Below are 13,542 nucleotides of genomic sequence, written 5' to 3'. Positions count from 1 at the left end.
ATATATATATATATATATATATATATATATATATATATACACATATACATACACATACGCACACACATACATATACAAAATTGCTATTGCCTGGCTGTTACTCCTTACCTTTTAGAAAAAGATTAATATTCAGAGTGAAAAGTAGAACACTGTAGAAAGACATAACATGTTTCTTCTTCCATCTTTAACTTATGGTACCTTAAACAACTTCTTGACTATTCTTAAAAGGTGAGCTTCACAATGGCACTCTTTTGCCCTCCAATTAAAAGGCACTGAGGACTGCTCAACATCAGAATCAGAAACAGAGCTAGGCACTTCTGCCTTACTCTCCCCTCCCCTCCCCTCCCCACCATGACCCTTAACATTATAGCCAAACATATTTCTCTCTTTCTTTTTACCGATTTAGTTATCTCAGGACTTCCAAAGACTACTGGATATGGAATGGGGCTTTTGTGGATGAGGAAAAAGTGCCACACAAAGTCCTTTTCTTTTTTGGTACTGGGGATTAAACCTAGGAGTGCTTAACCACTGAGCCACATCCCAGCCCTTTTTTATATATAGAGACAGGGTCTTGCCGAGTTGCTTAGGGCCTCACTGAGATGCTGAGGCTGGCTTTGAACCTGTGATCCTCCCGCCTCAGCCTCCCAAATTGCTGGGATTATAGGTACGTACCACTACATGGAGCGCACAAAGTCTTTTTGGATAATCAAATTGATAATGGGACTTTAATGGGTTCACGCACGTGGACCAATAGATCAGAAATTTCCCAGATTGGTTTTCGAAAAATCATTTCATTGACATTTAATAACATTTATGCATTTATAACTGTGAAGAAACAATCAGTATTCTCCTGAAAGTTTCAAAGAAAGATTTCATCTTTAAAACAAGTAAAAAAAAAAAATAACCAGATATGGTAGTGACTTATTCAACTCCCTGAGGCTAAAGCAGTATAGTTAAAATATTTTTGGAAAGGTAATGATGGAGAGAGAAATTCCAAATTACAGCATGACAGAACTTTAGAACTTTTATAATCATCACATTTTACAGATAAGTAAACAGAAACCCAAAGAAGTCAACTACCTGGATAAGATCACTGTGCCAATTAAAGGTAGGACTAGTAATAAAATCTTGGTTTTTCTACTTTCTAGTTTAGTAGTAATCTTTATACTACATAATAAGAACAACTAAATCAGAAACAGCAAACATTTGTGAGGGCCTTCTACTCATTACTAAAGTACTCAATTCTAAGTACTTTAGAGTTATTTAAAAAAAAATCCTTCATTTTCACAACTGCTTTATGAGATAGGTATACATCTTATGACAGAGTTAGAATTTGAACCCAGTTGTGTGACACTAATAAGACAGGTGGGACCATGTAGTCACATTATGTATGCATTTAACTTTGTACAAATTTTCCAGTTAAAACTTAGGGAAGCATTTGCATTGTCTGGAGTAGGCCAATGGAGTCTGAGATCCGTTGATTCATATCTTGTTCTTCACTTCAGAGATTCTAGAGTTTGAGAGTCCAGGCTCAGAAGTTCAACAAATCCTGGGTTTGAATTATATCTCTGTTTATTGCTAGGTCTGTGGCCTTGGGCAATAACTTAATTTCCCTTTTAGTTAGTTTCCTCATCTGCAATATGAAATATAACTTTCCTCAAAGAGTTGTTTTTAGAATGAAACAAAATAATGCATTTAAAGCACTTAGCACAGTGCCTGGCAGAGTCAGTACTAAATAAATGCTAGTTACATCTTTTTATAACCACTGTATTTTTCCTTTTTTAGCTTCCTGATCAATTTTGCCAGATCATTAAGTTCAATTTTAAGAAACATGATTATGTGCATTGATAACTCTTGGTTATGAGTGAGTACAGAATTACTGCATTTAGATCATGTAAGTGTCCAGGTAGATGACTTTTATATAAGGAATGGTATCCACAAGGATATCATGTAGTAGAAGCCCCTTTAAGGCAAGAAAGACTTTTTCCTCCCACACATATATTCCATACTAACCCTAGCTCATGATTTTCATTCTAGCTTCATCTGCTGAAATTGGGTTCTATGTTCACTTACATACAGAATCCTCCACTCCCTAGCAAAATACTTCATTATTTTTAACTTATGAAGATATAATTCAAATGATTATCTTTGGAATGAGACCTCATAAATTTGCTGTATAGAGATTTAGATAGAATATATAAACTTATGATTTAGGAGTATGTTAATAAAATGGATTAAAGCAGACCAACTCCTACAATTCAGGAAAATGGAAACAAATATATCAATGGTAGCTTTCTTCTGTTATAGTGGACCTTTGCTTGCCTCAGCTCAGTGATTATTTTCAAAGGCAGAGGATATACACAGAGTATCCTAAGGTTGGGCTTGAAGTAAACAAAACAAGGCTTCTGGGATCTGTGTATCCCTACAAATACTAGTCTGGAAGAGTCATAGCTGTTCATATCAGTCCTTTCCCCTGTTCTACTTATCTCTTCCAGGACCACAGAAGCCACCTGCCTACAGATTGACTGCAGCTAAATGAATTTAATGAAGAGCTAGAAATGAAGATTTATTTTCATAATCCTGGACCCAGTTTTCACCAATGTCAAGCAGACCTTCAAACAGGTACTAGATATGTAGGCATGAGTCCTTGAGCCATATAACATGTTATACCACTCCAGTACCATCCTCATCTCCACTACTTTTTCTTTTTCTTTTTTTTAGAGAGAGAGAGAGAGAGAGAGAGAGAGAGAGAGAGAATTTTTTAAATATTTATTTTTTAGTATTTGGTGGATACAACATCTCTGTTTGTATGTGGTGCTGAGGATCGAACCCAGGCCGCATGCATGCCAGGTGAGCACACTACCGCTTGAGCCACATCTCCAGCCCTCCACTACTTCTGAAATACCTATTTATTGTATTGTAGGCACCAAGGAAATGACAAGTGTATTTGAAGAAGGGAAGCAGTAATGCTGATAAATGTTTAACAAATGTATTGGCATATGAGAGCTGATTAATTGTTCATATTGATAGTGTAAATACTCCTATCATGGCTGATTTAAGCTACTAATGACTTAACAATTAATTGCCTTGCAAAGTTCCTGAAACTTTTTTTCAACAATTGGGTCTTTTAAGCCAGTATGAGCAGCCAGACCTAGCACATCACTGGAGAGAGGTCTATTAAGCAGCCTAAGGGGTAACCCTGGTCACTCTTTCCTTAGCAACTGGCCAGTTACCCCTTTGGTAAAGCAGGGGACTTGAATTAAGCATTGGCAAGAAACTAGGGTTCTTTCAATCCTACTACCTTGGGCTTTCTTGATCCCTACACTTGCTGTCTACTCTCCAGGGTCCTGCTGTATAAAATGGACATTCTAAATGCCCACAGCAAACCAGCCTGCCTTCAGATCAGACTAATTCTCCAAATGCCTCACTGCGGGTATCCATCTGCTACATGGGACTAAGACCACCTATAGCAACACAATGCCTGAACTACACCTGTGCTTTCTAGGGTTCTCTTCAAATACTAAGTCTTGGGTGACCTAACTACCTTCTAGACTTTGCCTCCAAATTTCCAATTCTACATTAACTCAGGAAAAAGCCCTCTCATTCTGCCTCACTCAAGCTCATTTCCAACAAACCTAGTTACCTCAGAGTTCATATATCTTAAATCTGAATATTTGCGTACCTTCCTAGTTTCAACGAGCTTCAGAAGTTCCATAGTTATGATACAGGATGCCCTCTGGTTATAAAATAAGTATGAATGGGATAACAGGGAACATCATTAACAAATATTTTTGTTGTAAATGTATAAACAAATCATCTTACTTTATTAATAAACTTTCTCCATAATATTTAATTTTGTGCTGGTGCAGTGAGATGATAAGATCAAAAAGAACATCCAAATGATAGACTTCGTGTGTTAAAGTATTTTCCTTCTACATCTATACAGCTGCATTAACATGGACAGTATACCTTTGGGCCATTAATATATAAAAAAGATAAGCTTCCCCCACACTGGAAAAATTGTTGAGCATCTCTATAGCCAAGAACGACTCTCCTTTTCATTCACCTCCTAAGAAAAAGTGAACATTCATAGGCATAGCAAGAATGTTAAGGCTAAGCCTTGGTAAATTTCAAATTTAAATACGATTCAGCTGTGGGACATGCACTTTATATATTCTGTCAAGAAAAGAAGGCTGTCTGCTCTGCCAGCTGTTTTCTGTTTGATCAGTATTGAAACTACAGGAATAAAATTTATAATACAGTAGTAATTATTTAATCTCTAGTAATTTGAAGGCTCTTACCTGTACATTTGTAATCAGAGGCTACCCCTTTAAGCACAGCATCAAAAATGGATATTTCCATTCGCTGCTTTCTGTGGTGACAACTCAGAAGCAAGGAAGGCTGGGACACAATAAAGTACAAAAACGGTTCTAGTTGTAAGTCACCAGTTCCTCTTCGACCAGGCTGCCGGACAATAGTTATGCCAAGTGCTTGTCTTGCAGATGATCTCATGGATGCATGAAGACTTTCAAGAGAGAGAACCCCTATTTTTTTTCCTGAAGTTAAAGAAGTGCTACTGCTTAAGAGATCTTCTGCTGTCACCATGGAAATACATGCCTGGTTGGGCTTAGCAACATCTGAATCAACTTCTGAAAGATTTAATGAACTCTTGCCTGTTTTTTCATCTTCCTTCTGTTCTTGTGATTTTGATTTGGGCAAGGCTGTACAGGAATAGGTCATTAGTGAGATTCTACTTGCTGTAATAAATATGTCAAAAGGAATAAAATTTAGATTTTTTACAATTGATGACTGGCGTGAGGGACGGGCAATGCGGTGCTGACTAGCACCACTGTGCTGCTCTATTTGCACTATTCTAATTTTAACACTGTCACTGCCAATTCCACTGTCCTGAGCACCACTGTACCGAGATGAGGTTTCAGCCATGCCTCCATCAAATGTATCCATTTTTTTCTGTTCCTGTTTGGAGATCTGTAAGAAAAAAGAATATATTTCAAACCTGTGCATGTCAAGTGTTATTATATAAACAATGTTATACAAACAAGGATTTTAAAAAGGAACTTTTTTCATTAGACTTATTTTAAGTCTAATGAAACAGTTATCATAAAAACAAAGTAGGCAGGTAGGTGCTTTCTCAAAAAGAAATTCACCATAGAATGCTAAGGAAATACTTGAGAAAAAGCATTAAATGTGCATTCCCCTCATTAAAATAAACTTTTAAGTACCAGATTATCTTATTTAGGTTTAATACAATCTAGCAGATATTTTTAAAAACACCTCTTCAAATAATGATTTTAGTATTCTTTATAATGATTTTCCAAGTAATACATTGTTTCCAAATCATATTTAATGTTGGTTGAGATAATATTTTATGTAGACATAGATTATATTATGTTCTTTACCCTTGTTATAAAAGTGTTTTATAGGTTTTTGCACAGTGAGGAATGGAGAAGAAAATCAGTAATCCTAAATTATGAAAGACAGAGAAAAGTAAATAAAATTAATGCACACTATTTAAAAAGATGTTTATTTTTCTTTGTATAATAAGACTTGGCCCAAGGCTAAATGTAGGTGATCAAATAAAGTCAAAGTCAGAAAATAATTAATTAAAGCCTCTCAGGGTAGATTTTTCCTTTGTGCAATAAAGGTTATTAGTTCCCCAAGTTGTCCACGCATGAATCTGAAGAAGAAAACCAGGAACAACTTGGTGGCAGCAGAGGTTATGATCACATTGGCAGCATGACTTACCTTCCTCTTTTGTATGTCTTCCAACCATCTATTCAGTAACTAGATTTTTCACTTACTTTTTCTTTGAAGTAATATAGAATTATCAGTGTAACTATGGAAAATCCAGAAGAATAAGAGAAAAAGCAAAATCCTCTTACTCCTATTTTGTCAGCAAATATAACCAATGATATTATGGAGCAAACTACTTGTAGTCTTTTTTCCTCATTTGCATAGATTCCCTCCATCTACTCTACTCTGTGGTTATGATCATACTGTAGAGACAAATTTTCAGCCTACTTTTTAACATGCTATTGTACTCTGCATAAATAGAGCTTTTAAAAGGCTGCATAATATTTTATTTAGTGTTAGGAATAATTTGTTCAAGCATTTCCATATGATTGATATTCAAGTTTCTAATTTTTGCCAACAAACATCTATGACAAACATGTAGTTGTATTTCTTTACAATAGGCTCCCAGAAATGGAATTACTATGTAAATGGCATGAATAATGTTAAAGTTACTGCTTAGGAGATCTATTAATTGTCTTTCCATAAAGGCTGCACTAATTTACATTACTATCAGCAATAGAAAATTATCTCCCAAAGTACTGGATAATTATTTATCAGTTTTTAGACTCTTCCTTAATCTGGTTGGAAAAAAAGAGTATAATCTGCCCATGCTACAAGTTATTGTAAGTTGTTTGTCAAGCGCTGATGGTGGAAATATTCAAGGACTAATAAACAATTAAAGAGAATGATGCAATAGTTATTAAAACTTTTCAAATGATATTAATTGATTTCATAGTTGTTAAGGAAGACATATTGTGAAAAAAATATGCTATCTGAAACAAAACAACTTGTCCCTGGGTCTTGGAAGATACCATGTTCTTTTAAATCATTCAACTCTGCTGTACTTCTGCCTGGAGCACCCCTCTGAGTTTGCCATAGCTAGCAAAAATTTGCTTGTCCATCAAAATTAACAAAATTTGTCTGAGAATTATTTCTTTACTCTTTGTTCTCTTGATGAGATTAGTACTTCACTCATACTTCCATTATGAGTGAGGATGGGTATATTCTACTAAAATGTTCTGTGGTGTTAATATCAGACAGGGTTACATGAATATAGTATAGGACCATATAACATTTTGGTCAATGATGAATGCATATACTATGGTGGTCCCATGAGATCACAATAAAGCTGAAAAATTCCTGTTGCCTGGTTTCTCTGTAATCTTAATGTCATGAGAGCAATGCATTACCCATGTGTTTGTGGTGATGCTGGTGTAAATAAAACTACTGCACTGCCAGTCATAGAAAAATACAGGATATCAGCTATTTGGGCAACTGAGGCAGGAGAATCACGAAACTGAGGCCAGTTGAGCAACTTAGTAAGACCCTGTCTCAAAATAAAAAGTCTGGGTATGAAGTTTAATAATAGAGTGCTGAAATATCATGTGTGAGGCCCTGGGTTCAATCCCCAGTTCCAAAAATAATAATACATATAATTACACACAGAATATAGTTGATAAGAAATTACTGGTTGTATCTTTACTATACTATACTTTTAATCATTATTTTTGCATATATTTTGACTTATAAAAGTTACTATCATATTAAGTGAAATAACTGAAACTCAGAAGGTTAAGAGTACTATGTTTTCTCTCATATGAGGAAGCTAGAGAAGAAAAAGTAAAACAAAGTGGGGGTAGAGCTCTTAAAACTCAAAGAGATATCAATGGAAGAAGGAGACCAAGAGATGGGAGGGAGAGGTGGGGAAGGATGGGGGAGTGATATTGGATAAATTATACTGTTATATTATGTGCCTGTACAAATATGTAACAATAAATCCCATCAATATGTACAACTATAATGCACCAATAAAAAAATGTGGAAATAAAAATTTACTATAAACCAGCATGCCATGTTACACCTACAGCAGCCTCCTACATCTCTCTTCTTGATTGCATTGATTTTTCTTGTGCTTGAGTTTTAATCTCATGTTGTTTTGTACATCATGGCCCCCCAACACACACACGCCTAGGTGTGGAGTACGCTCGCTAGATAGATCATCTAGGTTTGTGTAAGTACACTTTACAATGTTCGTATGATTAGGAAATCGCCTAAAAGCATGTTTGTCCCACCAAGTGATGCATGACTATGTATAGGCTTTAGAGTCAGACCTGGAGATCAAGCCCAAGATGACTTTGGGAAACCTACAAACCTTTCTAAAGCTACATACTCATATCTATAAAATGAGAAATAACAATTCCTCATAGTGTTATTATGAGAATTTGACAAGGCAGTGTGCGTAAAAAAAAAAAAAAAGGTCAGCACAGTGCCTGGCACGCAGTAAATACCTAGTACCAGGTAGCTATCATGTTTATGTCTTCTACTAGGTGAAGAACTGCTGAAAGAATGGGCCAAGTCATTCCATGGATCACTAAGGAGCAGGGCAGTACCTGGCACATTGGAAAAGATCTGTAAATACCTGATGCAATGTTTGTTTCTGATATAATATTAAATGAAAAAATACTTGGTGGCACACACTATAATCCCAGAAGTTCAGGAGGCTGAGGCAGGATGATTGCATGTTCAAAACCAGTCTCAGCAACTAAGTGAAGCCCTAAGTAACTTAGCGAGACCCTGTTACTTATAAAAATAAATAAAAAATATAAAAAGAGCTGGGGATGTGGCTTAGTGGCTAAGCTCTGCCTGGGCTCAATCTCCTGCTATCAAAAAGATTTTTTAAAATAAAATAAATTAATAAAAAATACTTCCCATCAAACTAGAGTTGATTGTTAAGATATAAGTATATATGGATGAAGATTTCCCAATACTATACTTTATAAGGTCTGTCCCAGATGTAGGGGTCTTTCCTGCTCTGTACCCTCTACTTTGTGGGCTGAACATACTTCAGACTATCCTCTTAGTCTCTGCTATGTCCTCATTCTCATATTGGGACTTTAACAGGCACCTTCCAGGTGCTACTAGTCTTTCCTACTTCTGCCTAGTAAAACAACTTTTTATAGCACTTTTCACAGTGTATTCTATCTCAGAGATTGTAAGCAACTGAAGATAAAAAAGATGCTACTAAGTATGTTTATAATTTGCCACATGTTGTTAGCAAGATACATACATCTTCTTTACTGTTATAATCCTTTGAGAGAAAGTATTGTTATCCCCATTTTAAAGCTGAGGAAATGAGGCTTGGAGAGATTAATCAACAGGTCCAAGGTGAGGCAGCTAGCAGGCTGTGGTATGTGGAAACACCATGTTAGCATCCTCAGAACACACCACACTTTTTTTTTTTTCACACAGAAAAGCTTAATAACTACGTGCTGACTTAACATATGAATAAGCAGTTTTAATTATAATATTCAGAAAAGTAAAAATAAAGTCACTGGTTTTTGAGACAACAGCTCAATTTTAAAGCTTTGTTATCCCTATTATAAAAATTTCAAATATATGTCCAAATCCACTGTCAACTAGAAATTCTCAAATAACATACGAAAAAGTAATAAAATCAAGCACATGAGTCATCTAGGATTTACTGCGCATATTTTGAAGCATTACAAACTAAATATCTGTATATAGTTGAACTAAAAAATATTTTAGGTTCAGTTCAAATCAGGAATTCAAGATTCATAAATTAATTTTATTCTCTCAGGAAAGTCAACCACAATTGACAAGATGTTTTCTGCATAGAGACTTTTCTTCTAACTTATATTTATATTTAAAATTTAGTCTCTCCTGCTTTAAAATGAATTAAGTTTCCAATAGATGTTAGCATGAAAAAACAAACCACCTGTAGGGGAAGTTTTAAAGAAATTTAGTGTCCAGCGTTATTATGTGTTGAGATTGCAACATTAGGCTCCTGCATGCCAAGTGGTATGATCCTGAAATATAAATAATCAGCAGGGCAGGATGGCAGCTATCAGCTTGGGTCACACAGGTTATTGAACAGAAGTCAGATGGTAACTAATTTTAGTCACTCCCAAGTAGAATGGAATCTGAACCAGTGATACAGAGATGAAAGACCCTCCCATTGGAAGGAAGGGCAAAAAGGTCTAACTTTCCCAGTACCAGAAAACTAAATTCTTAAAACTGGGTTAAAAACCCAGGTCCTTCCATTTTCCTAAGCTTCCAAATTATTTGTAGCACTGAAACAAGCTGAGGATTTTGAGACATCGACCAGTGTGTTACCAGTCCACTGTAGACTACTTATCTATAATATTGAGGAGTACCTAGCCCATTATTGAAAAATGTTTTACAATTAGTTATGTGTGCTGGCCCCTAAACTTGAGCATCAAATTTACCATTCCTCTGAGGAAAATGAAAAGTTCACAATGTAATCACTCTGAAAAATACTTTTGCTTTATTATCGCCTAAGGAGACAAATAAGTTGTCAAAAATAGCATTATCTGCTTGCTGTGGGTGAGTGCGGTGTGTATCTCTGGGCAGCACTGTTAAATCAGCTCTCCTGCTCTTTACCTAACTTTTTCAAAATGAACAATAAAAGTTTTCTTTAATTAGCTACTGGTGTGCATTAACATGATCATGATTAAACCATAAAAACCAACTGTACATTACTCTGCTCCCCTGTTCCATATGTTTTGAATTATTCTGTTTGAAAATGTACTTTGCGTCCCTTTTAAAAGTTCGACCTTCTGCTTTCAGAGAATTAAATGCATATTACTGTAGTGAAGAAGATAATGTTTCAGACCTCCAGGCATATATTAAACACACTGGCAGCACTTGAGACAAAATGCTTTACTTATTAGATACTTCCTATTCTAAACAGTGTCATCAAAGGCTAAAAACAAAATCCATATAAAAGCTGCACAATGCTTCCACACAGAACCTGTGCCAAAATCCCTGTACTTTCCAACTAATGAGGAAAGGATGTGTACTCTTAACATATGAATGTAAGATTTTCCAAGCATTCACTTTAGGAAACTAGGCTATTGATTCCATATGGGTTATGTTAAATGAAACTGTATTGGTAAAATAACCTTTAAGATATCTGGCATGATAACAATAATTAAACAATATTCAAAAGATTAAAACAAAAGGGGAATTTGGTTCCACAATGGCTAATTAAAATAAAATGAAAAAACACAGCATGCCATCCATCAAGATAAATTGTTATTGTTTAAGAACTTTTTAAATACTGTTAAAATATACTTTTAGATAAAATCTGAAAGAGCTGGAAAAATATTTGTGGCTTAAAAATGGATAGTTTGGTGAAGAAAAAGTAGAGGACTCTGAAATTTTATGTGGAGATAACAGCTTTAAAGCCTTGAGCACAACCAGATGGTACTTAAATTGGTGGAATTCTACAATTTCACTATCAGTGGGTTTCAATATGAGAGGGTTTTCAATAGGCAGGAAAACATGTCAAGTTGATAGTTTACTTCTTAGATCATTTCAGTGCATTTTCCCATCCTTTCATAGCTATATATGGTACAGACACAAGCCACCATGGAGAAGGTGCTGAAAGCTGTACTAGTAGCTAGGGAACTGTAACTAACTCCTCTTTTTCATGTACTGAGATAGGTAAGTTTACTAGCTCACCCTGGAGTCTGGTTAAGACCCAGAATGTCTTAGAAGAAGTAAATAAAATCACACTCGAATAATGGGTCAATACCAAAGAATGCAATGATACCATTCCAATTACATTAATTAGATGTTCTTCAGTAGCATTTTGGAGTAGAGAAAGATAAACTTGATTGAAACCTCTTGTTGGGTCAGATCAACATTTTTTATGAGCACAATCAAAATTCAGCTATATTAAAAAAAATGCTGAAAATAAATGGATGTTTAAATTTTTCAAGAAAAATGTGTGTAAAACAACCTCTTGAGAATTAACAAGGACCAAAATTGTTCTGTTTTGATGGCCAACAATGGAAGGAGATTCTGCCTCTACTCCAGTATTCTACTTCATACTATTTTTTCAAATTTCTCTCTTTTTTAAAAAAAACTTAGTATACCAAACATATGTATACCCACAGATTTTTCCACCTACTTATCACAATTATGATTATATAACAGCAATGCTGGAGAAATACTTCCAGTGGGTAAGAATTATACTTTAATCTTGATCAATATCTTTTTCCAATTATAATATGATTTTTTCACATCTTATAAATTGTAAAAAAATTAAGTGTAAAACCACAGAATATAAGTGACAATCACATCTAAAATGAATTAAGTGTCCCATAGATGTTAGCATGAAAAAACAAACCACCTGTGGGGGAAGTTAAAGAAATACCACTGTGACATATCCTAATTTTACTACCCTTGCTGAAATGTAGTAGTGTTTCCAAATAAGTAAACATTGTATCTATCTTACAAAATCTAATACAGTTTAAAGAAAAAAAAAATCAGTCACAGTATTTTAATGGCTTCACATACTGGAATTACAAAGAAGTTACACAAACTTGAAAAAATTATGTACCTCGCTGTTTAAGCATTTGCAAACATACTTATTTTTGTATCTCAGAAGTCTGTGTAGGATGGTATGGTGTGGTGGGATCGAGAAAGGTTGTCACATGCCTTTAATGGCATCTACACTGGAAGCTTTATGTAAATAGTGTAATTTAATAAAAAAAAAAGAATACATTTTTAAGTCTCAAATTTTCAATAGCATCAGTATTATAAATCATAAACCTGTATAATTCTATGGATGAATTACCATTTCAAATTAGTGATATGGGAGCTGAAATTTATCTTAATATATTAAATAAAAATGTATTAAAAAAGGGTACGCTGGCTTCATTTTAAACATCTCTTTCAGTGTCACCATTGTCATTTTTTATTTAAAAACCAAATCTGTAAAAGCTTGTATGAACTTTGGTAGTACCAATACTGAGTGCTACAAAACAACAGCTTTTTATGTTTTATTTTCTTAAACCAAATGTTATATAAGATCTCACATAATATAACTGTTCCCAGTTGGATGACCAAAAAAAAAAGTTTTCACAATACTGCAGTGATTATGGGAAAGAGCAGAACTAATGATACCCATCACTGCTTAACAGATAGAATGGTAAAGAGTATTATAGTTTCAAGTTTTTCCTTTCATGAAGTTACTTTTCCGGCTCTTTGAAGTAAGTCTGAGGCCACTACTGCCTACTAAGTATCAGTTCAAATATTCATATTTCAAGACCAGTGCAAACTGTAATAAAAGAAACATGGCGATACTTCAGTCAACCTTGTGTTTTACTGCAGCCTGTGGCCTACAGTTCTAATTTAACTTGTAAATTTTGAAGAGGGATCAGGACTAACTATAACATTTAGATCATTATCAGTGACTGTTTTAATCATAGACAAAAAGAGAAAAACTATATGCAACAACCTACCCACACAGGCAAAGGTAAATTCAAATCCCACCTACTGAGATTTCATTTGCAGTATTGATAGTTAGACTTTTGTGTCTGTTTGTCCCTTTATACTTATATGATCTCATAGCATAAGCTTATTTGCAGGGGTTTCTATATTCATGGAAATAAAAAAAATCCAGGTAAAACATTGTATATAGGGTCATAATTCAGAAATAGTTCTGATTGTCTTTCCTTTTTGTTATATGTCTTCTGCATATATAATAAACAGGAATAAGTTGGTCATTTTGTGTTCAAGGAGCATAGATCTAATTTGTTTACTTCTTGTAATAAATTCAGTTTTTTAAAAACAAAACTTGACACATTCTGGGAACCTTAATTAAAACAGATGCCTCTGTATCAGAAACAATAACCTGGCTTAGAAATAGCCACAATGTTAATTCTTAAAAAGTGGCTA

General features: G+C 34.6%; 1 protein-coding gene across 10 annotated transcripts in view; it reads right to left on the bottom strand.

The window, feature by feature from the left end:
* Positions 1-13,542, bottom strand: part of Vps13b (vacuolar protein sorting 13 homolog B) — a 734,817-nt gene that overhangs the window by 197,463 nt on the left and 523,812 nt on the right. For all 10 annotated transcript variants that reach the window (XM_048801898.1, XM_048801903.1, XM_048801897.1 and 7 more), the window contains one exon: positions 4,302-4,989. In XM_048801898.1, coding sequence (XP_048657855.1) covers positions 4,302-4,989 — 688 coding nt within the window. The remainder of the gene's footprint in view (positions 1-4,301; positions 4,990-13,542) is intronic.

Source organism: Marmota marmota, unplaced genomic scaffold (genome assembly GCF_001458135.2).
Source record: "Marmota marmota marmota unplaced genomic scaffold, marMar, whole genome shotgun sequence".
Taxonomy (NCBI): domain Eukaryota; kingdom Metazoa; phylum Chordata; class Mammalia; order Rodentia; family Sciuridae; genus Marmota; species Marmota marmota.
This window is presented reverse-complemented; position numbering and strand designations above follow the sequence as displayed.